General features: G+C 41.2%; 1 protein-coding gene across 1 annotated transcript in view; it reads left to right on the top strand.

Annotated features, from left to right (window-relative positions):
- DENND3 (DENN/MADD domain containing 3) overlaps positions 1-15,993 on the top strand; it is a 35,166-nt gene that overhangs the window by 18,073 nt on the left and 1,100 nt on the right. The window contains 13 exon segments of the mRNA XM_009996674.1: positions 1,007-1,099; positions 2,348-2,451; positions 3,019-3,200; positions 3,680-4,201; positions 5,291-5,550; positions 6,646-6,816; positions 7,717-7,846; positions 8,233-8,340; positions 9,555-9,694; positions 10,411-10,571; positions 12,338-12,471; positions 13,121-13,236; positions 13,361-13,498. Of these exon segments, the coding sequence (XP_009994976.1) occupies positions 1,007-1,099; positions 2,348-2,451; positions 3,019-3,200; positions 3,680-4,201; positions 5,291-5,550; positions 6,646-6,816; positions 7,717-7,846; positions 8,233-8,340; positions 9,555-9,694; positions 10,411-10,571; positions 12,338-12,471; positions 13,121-13,236; positions 13,361-13,498 (2,259 nt within the window).

Below are 15,993 nucleotides of genomic sequence, written 5' to 3'. Positions count from 1 at the left end.
TCCTGCTGACAGCTTGAACTCTTTAACACACTAAACACTTGGCCACAAAAAATGAACAGATGCTTTGCTCTCTAAGAGATAATATGTCTTGCAGAAAGATTTATTCTTTTCTTGCTTTCTTTCTCCTTTCCTTCAAACTTTCTTTCTTTTTTTTTCAGCCTTGTTCCTTCTGTCTTCTAGTGCTGTATCTACCAGTGTCCAGGAGTGAAGGAAAGTAAATCTCTGATGCAATTGTTGCTACTGTCTTCAGTGAAGCACTGTAGTTTTCTGTGTGGGGAGGTTCCATTTTTAAAGCAAACAATGCTAAAAGATGTAGAACAGTATAAAACAATATATTTTGATTAACCATCTTTTTTCTGAACCTCTATGATTTGATAAACTGAAAATGGGCTTTTATCACTGACATATAAGAGGCAAGCAGTATATAAACCTGTCAGTTCTCTGCATGGATATCAAATTCCCTTTTTCTGCTTACAATCAAATTTTAGCTCACCAAATGATTTTCTTCATTCCTGTATTTTCATGGAATTATTTTCTTATTCCTCAATACCCAGCATGAGTAGATGAAATAACACTCCAAAAGGACCCCTGATTTTAACTGCTTGCACACATTTAGCTTAAATAATTTATGATCTCATACACACAGACTTCAGAGAACAGTTGTTTGGTTTTTTTTCTTAAATAATACCATTTTATTGTCCTGAAACAACTTTTTCTGGCTCTCTTTTGGGGCACATAAGTAACCATTGATATCTAGTTTTCCAGAGATAGCTTAGGGCCTCTGTGCATATACTAAAAATATGCCTCAGTGCAGTAGCAGCAGGTAGCCCATCTTACTATTTGTAAGAGTTTGCATTATTTTCTGTGATTCAGTAACTCGGTTGTGTTCATTAAAACTGAGTTTGCCTTCTGCTACTGCAGCTTATTTCTAGTAGTACCAGTGGGCTGCTTCTACTGCAAAAGTGTAACTTGCTTAAAAATCTCTAACCATATTTATATATATGAGGTAAAAGACCATCTCAATTATGAACACAGAGTGTTTAACAGTGAAGAGTTTCTGAAAACAAGGGCAATTGGAGACCAGCCATTTTACAAAAAGGTAAATTTGGTGTTTAAGTCATATAATCATAGAATGGTTAAGGTTGGAAAGGATCTTAAAGATCATCCGGTTCCAACCCCCCTGCTATGAGTAGGGACACCTCACACTTTAAAAATTTGAGTGGTGCTGGTGTCCTTAGGGCTTGTAGTGTGACAAGCTGTGCAGGACACAGTTGATTTATTTTACATGTGCTTTACCAAGGATTACAACCATAGCTTACTTTACCTGCTGGTGAAGCTCATGAAGTGATACAAGATAACACAATACAGAGTAGTTACTAGTGGTATCTAGAATGATAGTAAGAGAACTCCAAAAATCGTTAAGAAGGGCTGTTCCAGTTCCAGCAGCTTGTCATCTCCTGCACATACAGTTGCCAACAAAACATGCCATCTACTGGAGAAACACTTGAAAGCAGAAATCTTAGTGCTTTTGTAGATGTCATTTTACAGGATAGGGTGCAAATGGATTGATAAGAGGCATCTTGAATAAGAAAGATCTACAATTGTCTTTCTGTTAGTAGGTGTGTAAAGGCTGGAGGTTGTATAAAGACAGGATTCCTGGTTATAACAATACTGTCTCCTGATGAAGTTTGCATTTGATTTTCTAAAGGGATTAGTTTTGTTTACTTCAAACAGTACAAGAGCTTTGTGCTAGGACTAACATTTCTATAATATCTATGTGGTATTGCCTGAAATCCTAGCTCTTGTTTTAATTTGCAATAGTGGGAGCTGATATCTTTCTACTTTTTTAAATTCACAGCTGGCTTTTCTTATGGTGTACTTTATCCCCAAAGTAGCAATTAGACGTTTTAGAAATTATTTCTAAGCTTCTCTAATTGCCTTAAAAGGGAAAAAAAAAAATTAGGGGGTTACCGGGAAAAAAACTTGACTCATCTTTTCTCTTTGATATTATAATGTTGGAGTGCCATAAACTTTTTATTCCAAAGCACAGGCAATATTAGCATCCCTTAGTGATATGCAGAAAATAACTTCAGTAGCTAAAACACTCTGTTTTGCTCAGTATTTCTCAGTTTTGTTTGACTGGTGTCTGAGAGTACAGTTTGCAACTGAGCAAATAATCATGAAGCTACAGAAAGCAAATGGAAACTGGGTTCTGTTGTTGAAGCTTTTAACCACTTTTGGGTTTGTGATTGCTAAATTGGATGTTCTCTACTTCAGCTATGTAAAGATCTTGCTATAAAAATGTAATTTGCAGATGATCCACAGTTAACCAGTTTGTGTCTCACAGGTTTTAGAGACCTACATGTTTCACTCTTTTCTTAAAGCTCGTCTGAACAGAAAGATGGATGCTTTCGCTCGCCTTGAGTTGAGTACCCAATCTGAAGAGGACAGGTGAGGTTTTCTCCTTCCTTCTGGTTTTGAATCTTCTGTTGATACCTGTGTTAAAAGTCCTTTATCTCATACCATCTGTATTGGTATTGGTATGAGGTAAGGTCATCTGTGAATCAGAATGGTGAAGGTTGGAAGGGACCTTAAAGACCATCAGGTTCCAACCTCCCTGCTATGAACAGGGACACCTCCCACCAGACCAGGCTGCACAAGCCTCATCCAACCTGCCCTTGAACACCTCCAGGGATGGGGCTTCCACAGGCTCCCTGAGCAACCTGTGCCAGTGCCTTACTGCCCTCATGGTGAAGAATTTCTTCCTGATGTCTAACCTAAATCTACCCTTTTTCAGAATAAGAGTATGAGTAACTTATAGGCCTATTTATTAAGAATATTCTAAAAGGGTAACATGAACATGTCCAGCTGTGGCTGTTGAAACTGTCAATTGCTACTATAATCGTCATTTAATACTGTTAATTTTAAAAAAATCAAGTGATAATTTAGTGTTTACGAATTTTGAAACTAGTTGTGTGTGTGTGTGTATATATATATATATTTATTTTTTTTTTTCAGATTGAACTTGATGTTTCATAGCCCAAGAAGACTGACTATAGAGAAAATGGCTTCTAAACGACTGAATCCCCAGTACAGGGTCAGCAGACGAATGGTAATCAGCATGCCCAACCTGCAGGATATCAAGCTGCCAGAGGGTCCTCCTAGAAACTCCTCACTTCGAAGAGTAGAACCAGGTGTTGGTAAGGGGAGAACATTTTGAACACAGTGTCTTTTCTGTTGTCTTTACGGGAGATGCCACTGAATGATTTTCATAGTAACAGTGTCAGGTGCTGGGAAGAAATGGTGAGCTGGGTGGTTTTGAGCTGGGCCTGTCTGTGCTGCTTCTTGCACGTTACATCAGTCTGTAGTGTGCTGTGAGTTTTTCTGTGCCATAAAAGACTGAGCAGTCACTGTTGTCTTGATATTGTAGAATTGCTTCCTGAGTCAGTCAACATGATCAGTCCTTACCCACCTCATGACTGGTCCTCCCCTGCTTTTAAACATGTCACTGTTTAACAAAGCAAGTCCTATAGAAACCAAGTTTTTTTTACTTGAATTTCATGCTTGTTGCTCTGATGGGGATTGTTTGTTGACTGTGCTGTGGCTGGTTGTGAAGATACTCACCCTTCTACTCACTGCTTGTGCTAATCAATGTTCTTCTTCATTTGTTTGTTTTTAGCTGTGAAAACACCCTCCAAAACAGTCACTATGTTCAAAATCCCAGAAATCCACTTCCCACTGGTGTTCCAGTGTGTGCACTCCTACTATGCAGACTTCTTCAACCATCTCAGCAAAGCTATAAATACCTTACCACCTGATAACTCAGCATTGCTGGCAAGGTACTTCTACCTCCGGGGACTTATTAGCTTGATGCAAGGGAAACTACTCAATGCACTTTCTGACTTTCAGAACCTGGATAAAACAGACTTAAGAATTTTCCCTACTGATCTGGTAAGAAAGATAGTGGAAACCATGGCCCCTTCTGAGCGTTCTCAAGCCGACCGCAAACCTGAGCTGAAGAAGCTGATAAGTCGAGTGATGGAGAAGCAGAGAGAAGTTGTGAAAACAGATGACCACGTGAAAAACTTTGAACTCCCCAAAACACACATGCAACTGGATGGTTTTGTGAAGAGGATCCAGGAATCTGGGATTGTGAGAGATGTAGACACTATACATCGGTTGTTTGATGCCTTAACAGTAGGTGAGTGCAAGATACATTTCAAGCAACCATCTACACTGCTTCAGTGACAATCTCCAACTTTTTTTAATGAACCAAAATGAAGTTTTTGTCCCCAGTTGTTTTTAATTACTATTTAATATTCTCTGTGTTTCTAAAAATGCACTACATGTGAGTGTGTTTTATTTACATCCGTTCTCCAAAGTTATCCTAATTGATGTATTGCATCCACAGTAAAGACAAGGAATCTAGTTATATTTGGACACAAAATTTACAGTTTTTTCAGGTTGTGTAGGTGAGGTGGGTTTGTGATCTAAGGGAGTGCAGTTCTGTTTTGGCTTAGATTATGAATAAAGCAAATACATGACTATCCTAATTGCTAGTGGAAAATACCTCTGTGTTGTAAAACCACTTGGTAACGTGGCAAGGTGGCAGGCTGTTAAAAATAAACTAAGAAAATCCAGAATTCAAGTAGCTACAGTTAAATTCCTCTTGTGTGGTCATCAGCAAAAGGAAAGGTTAGGTTTGTATTTGAGAGAAATTTCTTCTCTCCTGAATGAGATCTGAATCTTGGGATTGATTTTTTTAAAGCCTAGTTTGAGAGTGCTTTTCTAAAATACTATTGCATTCTTTTTCTGTGCCTAGTTACTCTGGTAACCATCATATTTTGTGGCCACAGAGAATTAAATGTTGGTCAAAAGAGCCAGAATTTCTGAAGCCAGAGGTAACCTACATAGAATCATAGACTGGTTAAGGTTGGAAGGGACCTTAAAGATCATCAGGTACCAATTTCCTTGCTATAATCAGGGACACCTCCCTCTAGGCCACATCTTGGTCAAATTTGTGTTTGTTTGAGATTCTGCTGTCCAAACACTTGAACTCTTAGAATAATTAATCAGTTAGAATATCTATTGCTGAAGTCTTCAACTTCAGCTTTTATCCCAGGCTGGGAAGTATGTGATATATTAGGATTCAATAAAATAAAGAACTGGAAAGTCACAATGAAAAATATTCAGTTCAGTAAAAAAACATTTAGTATCTTTTCAAGCTACCTTCCTGTGCAAATATATTTAGTTGTTTGCCACAGTAAACAAGTTCTAAAAATTTTTTTAGGACATCAGAAACAAATCGATCCTGAAACGTTCAGGGATTTCTACAACTACTGGAAAGAAACTGAAGCAGAAGCTCAAGAGGTGAATCTGCCACCAACAGTAATAGAGCATCTAGATAAAAATGAGTGTGTCTACAAATTATCCTGCTCAGTGAAAACTAACTATGGAGTAGGAAAAATCGCTCTGACCCAAAAACGTTTGTTCCTGTTGACTGAAGGAGGACCTGGCTATGTCCAGATTGCTGCTTTCAGGGATATAGAGGTGAGCACTGAGTAACTTCTTGTTCTTTTACATGCTTCTGGATCTAGGGCATGTTCCATTCTGCTAAGAGATGTGTCTCTTCAAGTGTCATTATTGTTTGGACAATTGAAATAATTAGCTGTACTGAGTTCTGCACCTTGCCTGTGATTGCATGTAACCATGGAATGGTTGGAGTGAATCTTACAATCACAGAATGGTTAAGGTTAAAGATCAACAGGTTCCAACCTCCCTGCTATGAGCAGGAACACCTCCCACCAGACCAGGCTGCACAAGCCTCATCCAACCTGGCCTTGAACACCTCCAGGGATGGGGCATCCACAGCCTCCCTGGGCAACCTACCCCAGTGCCTTACTGGTGAAGAATTGCCCTCATGGTGAAGAATTTATTTGTGATGTCTAACCTAAATCTCCCCTCTTTTAGTTTAAAACCATTCCCCCTTGTCCTGTCACTGCCCTCTCTGGTGAAAAGCCCCTCCCCAGCTTTCCTGTAGCCCCTTCAGGCACTGGGTGTGCTCTAAGGTCTCCCCGGAGCCTTCTCTTCTTCAGGCTGAACAGCCCCAACTCTCTCAGCCTATCTCCAGAGCAGAGCTGCTCCAGCCCGTTGATCTTGGTGGCCCTTCTCTGGACCCTCTCCACCAGCTCCATGTATTTCTTGTGTTTAGGGCCCCAGAACTGTACACAATATTCCAGGTGAGGTCTCACCAGAGCGGAGTAGAGGGGCAGAATCCCCTCCCTGGCCCTTCTGGCCTCACTTCTTTTGATGCAGCCCAGGACACAACTGGCTCTCTGGGCTCCAGCACACACTGGTGGCTCCTGTCAAGCTTCTTATCAACTACCACCCCCACATCCTTCTCCTCAGGGCTGCTCTCCAGCCGTTCTTCCCCCAGCCTGTATTTGTGCCTGGGGTTGTGCTGACCCAGTTGCAGGACCCTGCACTTGGCCTTGTTGAACTTCATGAGATTGGCACTGGCCCCCCTCTCCAGCCTGTCAGGGCCCCTCTGGATGGCATCCCTTCCCTCTTGGGTGTCAACCACACCACACAGCTTGGTAAGAATGCTGAAGCTTCCTTATTTACTTTGTTTTCCTACATTTCCAGGATGTTAAGAGCACGACTGTAGCTTTCCTTCTTTTGAGAATACCTACTCTGAGGATCAAAACATTGTCTAGAAAAGAAGTCTTTGAAGCTAACCTTAAAACTGAGTGTGATCTCTGGTACCTGATAGTGAAAGAAATGTGGGCTGGAAAGAAGATGGCAGATGATCACAAGGTATAAACATGGGAATTTCTAACCAACTAAGTATGAAGTATGTGCTTTCTTTCTCTGTTCTAAGTAACTCGTGCATCAGTTTTTGAATTTCTAGGTTTCAGCAAACAACAACTGAGTAATAAACTCTAGGTTTTACTGTTACTTCTAAACAGAATAATTCTGGCATAATAATAACTAAAAAAGATTATTACATTTAAAAATTCTCATCCACTGGCATGGAACTTTTAATCACTAGTTTTGTGAAATAGTTTCTTAAGTTCACAACATATGACAGTAGTGATTCTAAGTAACAGAAAGTTTTCCTCACCTTGCTTCAAAATATAATATGTGAAAGAGTTTTGCTGTACCGGAACCATGATGGCTACAGATCCTTTCAGTGACTAGAGCAGGATGTGTTCTGCCACAGAAACCCTCAGAAAAAGGATTATCTAAGCAAGGTTTCTATTTAAACCACGTGATTCTTCATGACTGCTGACTTGAATAGGGAAAAGGTAGCTTGGTGGTTCTTCAGAAAGGACTGAAATAATTTATCCAAAATGAAGCATAATGAGTACTTCCTCATGTGAAGAAAGATCCAGCCTGAAAATGAGTATCCATCCTGTGTCTGCTGCATGTTTTCCATCAGTTCCATTCATATGGTTTCATTTCCATGTCCTTTATCAAAGTTGTGCCAGAGCTGAAATACCTCTTTCAGTGTCATGAATTAATACTGGCTCCTGGCTCCCTGCTCCATGGCCTTGCTTGGGAACATGTGATGTGGGAGTGGGGTTTGACCTCAGTAGTAGGAATTATGCTGCAAGTTGGTGCTTGTGCTAAGCATGATGTGTTGTGATTGTTGAACATGGGGACTTGCACAAATAATGAGCAACAGATAAACTACAGTAAGACTTTTGTCTTTAGGATCCTCAGTATATTCAGCAAGCCCTGACAAATGTTCTCCTGATGGATGCTGTGGTTGGTGCCCTGCAGTCCTCCAAAGCCATTTATGCAGCCTCTAAACTGTCTTATTTTGACAGGATGAAAAATGAAGGTCAGTCACATAGCAATGCTACAAAGCCTGCTGTTGTTGCATCATCAGCCTTGGCTTTTTCTGTTTATAGTCTTGTTTTCAAAGTGATTATCTGTAAAAATAGATATTATTTTTTTTTCTTCTGTACATCAAAATCTTAGTTGATGTGTCTGTGTCCATGCTGGCTGCTGGATTTTTGTTCTGCTTGTTTAGTCTCTTGGGTGTGGGAGGCAGCTTCTGCTACCAGAGTTCATACAAATGGTGTTTGGACTACCCTAGTGAGCTGAGGCTAGAGGGAAAGAAAAGAGAAATGTGAATAAATGGTGCACAGTTATTATTTCATAGGGACGATAGATCTATTTCAGGCTTAAGTGTGTACTTAATGACCTTTTAAAAATGTATTTTAGTACCTATGATGGTCCCCAAAACAACTTCAGAGACATTGAAGCACAAGATCAACCCCTCAGCTGGTGAGACATTTCCACAGGCAATAGATGTCTTGCTTTACACGCCAGGTAAGCTGATGTGTTGCTTTCTTTATGTCAGCCCAGCTTTAATTAGCCTATTAAGTGTGCTATCTCATAACACCAGGTATTATGGCTGCTTGGTTTTGTTCACATGGTGACATGTTTTGGTTGAGTGTTGAATACTAACCCAGAAAGTCATTAAAAAAACCCCAGTAATATTGCATATTAAGATACTGCAGGGCACAGCTTTCATGGTCTTTAATTTGTCTTCCTGTGTATGTGCCTTATAACAGACTTCAATCATGTGCTCATGTGCCAGTTTCCCATTCAGACTTCTGCTTCATTTATTGAGCATGGTTGGGTGAATGATGCTCCACCCCTGATCAATATTTATTGCTGTTCTTAGTTTTTTTTCAATAAGTCATACAGGGATGTGTGTGGGGGGGGTTGTTTGGTTGAACCACGGTGCAGGGGATCATGTAGCAGCTCTTGAAGTCCCAGTCAGGCCTCTGTTGCTGTGACTCTCACTGCATATAGTGTGTGATCTAATGTCCTCTTCATCACACATGATCTAAATCCATCTCTGAAGAAAGCACTGTCAATTCTTTGTGAGCTCTTCTGGAATACTTTTATATCAGACTAATTCAGAATCACTGCAGAAAAAGAATATAAAAAAATGAAGGACTGTGTGCAATGAACATGTACTTAGGAAGCAGAGATGTTAATCCTGGATGTTCCTAACTCTTAACTTTGTAACCCTTTGATGTAAAATCTTATGCAATTCCTAGTATTTGTGCAGTGTGAGATAAAAGGGGAAAGTTGATGGAATTCTAAACTTAAAGTGGAAGAGCAATGCTGGGTGGGGTGGTGGAGGGTTTGGAGGTGCTCTTCTTTTTTTTGTGCTATGCTGCTTTTAAGTGGAGCTCTAGTGGAGCAAATGGAATGAGTGGATTTATTAGTTATATTTCACAGGGCTTAAAAGCCTTTCTGAAATCCCAGTTGGCAAAGCACTTAGTGGTTGATGAAAAATATGATCTCTGCTCTTAATAACTTTGAAGTGTAAGATTAAACCATCAGGTGAGCACAAAAAATAGATGGGAACGAGCACAAAATGATGGTGAAAATTCTGTCATTCAGGAGGTTTAAGTTCCAGAACGCAAATGCTTTTGTTAGAAAGCTACTCTGCCTAATAATGGTTTTTCCACATGTCTCCAAAAGTTGCTTTTCTTTTACCTCTCTCATCTTTTCTAATAATTTTTTAGGTCATCTTGACCCTTCAGAAAGACCTGGCAACGCTCATCCAAAACTGTGGTGTGCTTTAAATGAGGGGAAAGTGGTGGTTTTTGATGCATCTACCTGGTCTATCCAACAACACTGCTTCAGAATGGGCTGCTGTAAACTGGTAAGATTGTCCCATGTGTCATCACTGCTGCTTTAGCTTCATGGGGTTTGGGTTTGTTTTGCTGTAGTCTGTATGACCCCAGACCAGTGGTAATTTCTTAAAAGTTATAGAAAGACACTTGTTTGGGCTTCAGTTAACTTGGAAAAATGGAAATCCAGAAGGGTTGGAGACTGATCTATTCAAAACAAGAAAAAAAAAAGAGAGGAGGAAAATTTGGAACTGATAGGACTCAGGAGGGAGAGAAATAAGGAGCTTCTGAATGGGAGAAGGACATTCCAGAAACAGTAGAAAAGACAACAGTATTTTTTTAGACACCACTTCTAACTGAAGCAGCAAGTAACTGAAGCAGGAAGTACATTTATATCAGAGGTTAGGATGGCTTCCGATTCAGAAGAAAGAAATACACCAACTTCTTGTGGTTTCCCCCTCATGCCCTTTCTAACTGTGCCTTTGCTTGAACCAGGAAACACAGCTTTGAGTCAGTTACCAAGATACATTATTAATCCTGTTTACTGAAGGATAAACTCAACTCAGATCTGTCCTCTCCAATTATTTCTAGAGCAGAGCAAAGGAGAGGATACTGGAGCTCCAAATCTTAGTCTCTTACTGTAATCCCCAGAAAACTGCAGCATCTGAATGCAGTCTTTTTCCATGTGACATTAAAGAGTGATCTTTTTTTCTTCCAGATTTTATTTAATCCTGCTTTTTCTCCATAGACATGTATGATAATGGTAGAACAGAGTCAAGTGTGGATTGGTTCTCAAGACTCCATTATTTATATAATCAACACCCACAGCATGTCATGTAATAAGCAGCTAAATGATCATCGGTCTGATATTACAGACATCATTGTGGAGAAGAAGAATGGAATACCCAGGTACATTTAATGATTTCTTTTAAAAAACAGATATACAAGCAAATTTGAAGGATGTCTGTGCCACTGGGAGAGTCAGAGATATGTGGGGAATCTTCCTGTAGCTAGAGCAGTATTCCCCAGCCTAAAGAATTTGGCCTGCAATGAGCAGAGGACCAGTTACAGATCCAAATGATGTAGTATTGTGCTTTAATTGCTTGAGTGAAACAGGCAAAAAGTTCACTTCTGCTCAAGGAAACGGAGCCTGTGTAGGAAACTAGGGACTGATTTTCTTAGGTGTTGGAAATAATTGATTGTTTTAGACAAGGGGGTTCATCCTGCTAGCATAAACCTTCCTTTAGCCTGCTTTTGTAGCTCCCATATTGTATATGGTAAGCTAAGAATTTCCTTTTTAAAGAGAGAGTATGATGTGCTTTTGGAACAAAGAGGATAAAGGAATGCTTTTTTGGACAAGGATGAGAGCAGCCAGGAATTGGCAGCATCCGGCGATGAATCAACACAGATGCAGTTTGAAGACCATTTCATTTTTGCTTTGAGCCCATCATCAACTCGATGTTTGCAGCAGGCTTCTGGATTTTTCCTGCCTGTTTGTAGAAGAAATAATGCATTTATTGTTTTGTCCTTGCTTTTTTGTTCTTGTGGTACCAGTGGGGAGAGTGTTGGCTGGAGACCTTCACTTGCTGTCTTCCCATGGAGGCAGCAGCTCCCAGTCCAGACCACACATCAGCTGTAGCTCTGCTAGCTGGGTTTCAGGGAGAATTTTCCTAGGTAGTTTGGAACATTCTGAAGAAGGTTTTCTCTTCTGAAGACAACAGATGTTCATAGAATAATGGAATTGTTAAGCTTGGAAGGAACCTTAAAGACCATCAGGTTCCAACCTTCCTGCTATGAGCAGGGACACCACCCATGAGACCAGGCTGCACAGGCCTCATCCAGTCTGGCCTTAAAAACCTCCAGGGATGGAGTTTAACAACCTCCCTGGGTTCAAGGTAAAAAAAAAATATTAAAATTGTAAAATTTGTTTTCTCAGGTGCAGTAGCAAAGAAAACCAGTTTTGAAGATAATTTTGCCCTAGCTTAAGAGAAAATCAAACAGGCAAGGATGAAGGATGTTCAGCAGAATTATAGGGGAACATTTTTGTTGCCTTTAACTCCTCATGCCTGATGTAACACGTGTTGTTCACTTAGAGCTCAGCATCAGCCCTCAGTGTTTCCAATGATACAGGGTTGGTATCACTGGAATCTTGAGAAGAAAACAATATCTGTACTGGAACACTTCTGTTGCAACAGGAGACATAAGCAGCTTTGGAAAGTGGATGCCTGGCTGCATCCCAGAGCTACTGGTTGCTTCAGTGCACCTCCAGCTGTCAGAGCCAGCTACCTAGAATCTACTGAGGGAAGGAAAAAGTTTACATCCTTCACTGGGCATCTCAGTAGGCACAGGCTGAGCATGCTCCTGTCCACTCAAGACTCTAGCCACTTTATTTAGTAGAATTGAACAGGTCTAATTGTTCACTATTAAAATAATTATGGTACTTAATGGCAGTAAAGGCCTTGAAGCCTTTTAGACTTCAGTCCATTTTAGGTTGGAAATCATAGAATTGTTACTGTGCTTTGTTCTGCCAGTCTCTGAAATAAAGATCATTACGTTGCCTTGCTGTAAAGTTGGTTATTTTGCAAGAAAGTCTCTTCTGTGTGTGTGTTCTGTTCTGAACATGAATGTACACTCTACTGTGGTGATTTTTTTTTTGGTTAAATCTGTACCAACAGTGAAGCCTACTCAAGCAGTTTAGATGGAACAGTGATTGCTTGGAACATCAGCACTCTGAAAGTGAACCGTGTCTGTCAGCTGCCCTGCCAAAATCTCACCTCCATCAAGCTTCATAAAGACCAACTGTGGTGCTGTAAGTTCTTTCATCAAAAAAAATTTAAAAAGAATATCATTGGTCTGGCTTGGTGATTCCCAGACTTACATTTTGGATGAAATGCCATACCCTCTGTGGGAATTTAGATGAATAAAGTAAAGCTTTGTGCTAGAGTAAAAGATCATCTTGAGTCACTTCACAAGTGGTGACCAGTTCAATAATTTTGCCCTGATTCTTTGCACTGCCATCCACAAGAGCCTGGATCCAAACAGATCTTACACAACAGCAGCTAAAGGCTGGGGAAATTCCTGGAGCTGCTGTGGTGGGGAAGGACTCAGCCCTGTTAACTGTAGTACAGACACTTGGTTCAGTCGTGGAGATGAGAATGAATGTGTACTTAAGAAATTGAAGTCTGAGAGATCCTCATTTTAAGGAGTTTGTTTCCTTTCCTTTGATCATTTTTGGACTCTGACCATTGTGGGCTCTGCAGAATAGTGACTAGCAACTGGAGAAAGAGCAAATCTAAAAAACAGATACTGTCAAAAACAGGAAGAGCCTCAAAGATTTCACTTTTGAGAAACTAGACAGTTGTTAGATGCATCCATTTTATTTTCCCTGTTATTTCCATGGTTTATGGAGATGGAGGAAGCAGGAATTCCTGTTACTAACCCTTTGTCTCTTCTTGAAGGTACTAGAAGCTGCATCCTTGTAGTGTCTACTTATGAATTTCAACTACAGATGAAAATTGAGCATCACCTGAAGGATCTGCCTTCCTGTTTTCTCAGCTTCCAGCTCTTTCCTGAGGTATTGCATTAAACTCTGAAGAGTTTAAATGGAACATGAATATGAGGCATTACAAGCTCTAGTTACTTATCACAAGATGCCTCCTGTCAGCAGTGCTGATGTGAAACATCTTTCTGTGTTTTAGAGAGACCAAGTGTGGGCATCTTATTCAGGGAGCAGTGACCTGTATATTTGGAACACCAGAGACTTGACAAGTACACCTCAAAAGATTCATCTTCAAGATTGCTCTGAGATTACTTGTATGATAAGAGTTAAAAATCAGGTGAGAGACCTTTGGACTGTTTTTACCTGTTGGGCAGTTCTCTGCTAAAGCTTAGTTTGTTTGAAGCTCTCACGAGCTGTCAGTGGTCAGCTTCCTTACTGCACACCTACTGGTGTGAAAGGTTGATTCCAAAGACAAATATTGATTCTTCAGTGTGTCCAAGAAGGCCAGTGTTATCCTGAGGGGCATCAAGAAGAGTGTGTCCAGCAGGCTGAGGGAGGTTCTTCTACCCCTCTACTCTGCCCTAGTGAGACCCCACCTGGAGTATTGTGTCCAGTTCTGGGCTTCCCAGTTCAAGAGGGACAGGGGTTTACTAGAGAGTCCAATGGAGGCTACAAGGATGATTAAGGGACTGAAATATCTGTCATATGAGGAAAGGCTGAGAGACCTGGGGCAGCTGAGTCTGGAGAAGAGAAGACTGAGAGGGCATCTTATTAATGTTTACAGATATCTGAAGAGTGGGTGTCAAGAAGGAGGGGTCAGTCTCTTTTCAGTGGTGCCCTGTGATAGGATGAAGAGCAGTGGATGCAAAGCAGAGCACAGGAAGTTCCACCTCAGCATGAGGAAGAACTTCTTTCCTGTGAGGGTGACAGAGCCCTGGGACAGGCTGGCCAGAGAGGTTCTCTGCAGACTTTAAAGACCTGTCTGGATGTGTTTCTGTGTGACCTACCTTAGATTCTGTGGTGGTGCTGCTCTAGCAGAGGAGTTGGACTCTATGATCTCCAGAGGTCCTTTCCAGCCCCTGCCATTCTGTGATTCTGTGAATGACTGCCCAACAGGACAGACTGTTACAGGAGTACCCCAAAATTTATGTCAAACCAAAAGTCTCATTAGTAATGAAATGTGTGGTGATTTTATTAGCCATTGACATTTTCAGGGAACTGTAGAAACTAGAAGTTTAGGACCCTTGATATTTAATGTAAAGACTCCTAAGACAAAACCTTGGAAAAGATTAATAGATGAAAATAGGCAATTAGTTGGCCTATTTTTGTAGATGACCTTTTTCTTGTTTAGTTACCACATTCCTAACTCAGCAGAGACCAAAGCAGCCAATGACTTTCTGCCTTACCATCTTGTGTCTATCTTGTTACTGGCCTCAGGCTGTGAACCTGCTTTTTCTGCATGGTGTTGGTAGCTGTGCAAGTTATTGCAGTTGTGATGCCATCTAGACAGGTTTAAGGTTAATTTGCAAATAAACTAATATGCTAATATGTATCTATTGGGAAAGGAACTTTCTGAATATTTTTCTCAGATTTTCCCTCCATCCTTCCTCAAAAATGATCTTTTTTTCATGAAGTGCCTCATGAAATAGTGATGCTTTCTCTGTGTTCAGTCCTTGGTTAGATTTGGGAACTAAATATCTTGCGATATGGAGAGATGAATGTATTTAAGCCCTGTTTTAAGGGAGGCAGAGGATTGCTTGGAAACTCCAAAGCATAAAGCTCTCTTGTGTTCTACTGAAGAACTTTGTTCCTTTTCTCTTCCACTTACTCCTTTCTCAGCTCCACCTTAACAACATAGTCCAACTCATTGCTACAAAAGGAGCAACTGGAGGATCCCCCTGTGTGCTGCCAAGCTGCTCCAAGTGCACCAACCCCATCTTCTGCCTCTAATGGTGGCAATACCAACATTGTGCAGGGAGAGCAGGTGAACCTGGCCTGTACCTGCACTGAATTCCCCTCAAGCTCCCTCCCTCTCCCCGTGGTTTCAGGGTACTAAAGTGTGCACCTCTGCCTCTCAGTCTTTTATTCTTTGTTTTTTGGACCCAAGCTCTGTGGATCTGATTGCACTTAGAACTTGGTGATGCCACAGTTTGCTGTAGCAGCAGCTCCAGAAATTCACTGCCAGCCACCTACAGAGAAGTACTCTCTTCCACGTGGAACTGAGCTCTTTCTGGTTTCCACATGTCACTTCTCTTAACTGTTATTGAGCAATGGCTCTACATCCTGCCCATCTGCACTCCTGTGGCTCTGTAAACCTGAACCTGATCCCTCTGGAGGTGCATTCTCTCCAGCCTGAGCGTTCCTGGGTTCTTCCATCTTTGTTCATGTGGCAACTGTGCCTTTCTCTTGGTGATTTTAGTTACTCTTCCCTGTATCTTCTCTGTCCTTGTAGTGCAGAGAGCAGCACTGCTCACAGCACTCCAGATTTGGGTCTGCACAGTGGTCAAGTGACCCTTTTTCTCCCTGTACTGGGTCTGTGGGACCTGAGTCAAGACAAGCTGAGTCATTCAGACCAGCAGCTCCAGTACTGGCATGGAGCCCTCAGCATGGTGCAGAAGGGGAGGGTCCTGAACTGTGGGAACCTCAGGGGAGCAGAAAGACTTACCAGGAATCTGCAGCTCATGCAGGAGTGGCTGAGGAGATCTGTGTGGGGCCAGGAGCAACAGCAGCCAAGCCCCACACCTAATAAAGAAGCCCCTGGGGAGCACCTAGTGACCAGGAGCAGCTTGAACAGGGTGGGCAAACAGGGTGTGGAGCAACAGTTTGAGCAGG

This window comes from Chaetura pelagica, unplaced genomic scaffold (assembly GCF_000747805.2).
Source record: "Chaetura pelagica isolate M959 unplaced genomic scaffold, ChaPel_1.0 scaffold260, whole genome shotgun sequence".
Classification (NCBI taxonomy): Eukaryota; Metazoa; Chordata; class Aves; order Apodiformes; family Apodidae; genus Chaetura; species Chaetura pelagica.
Note: the sequence above shows the minus strand (reverse complement) of the source record. Positions and strands in the feature narration are given on the sequence as shown.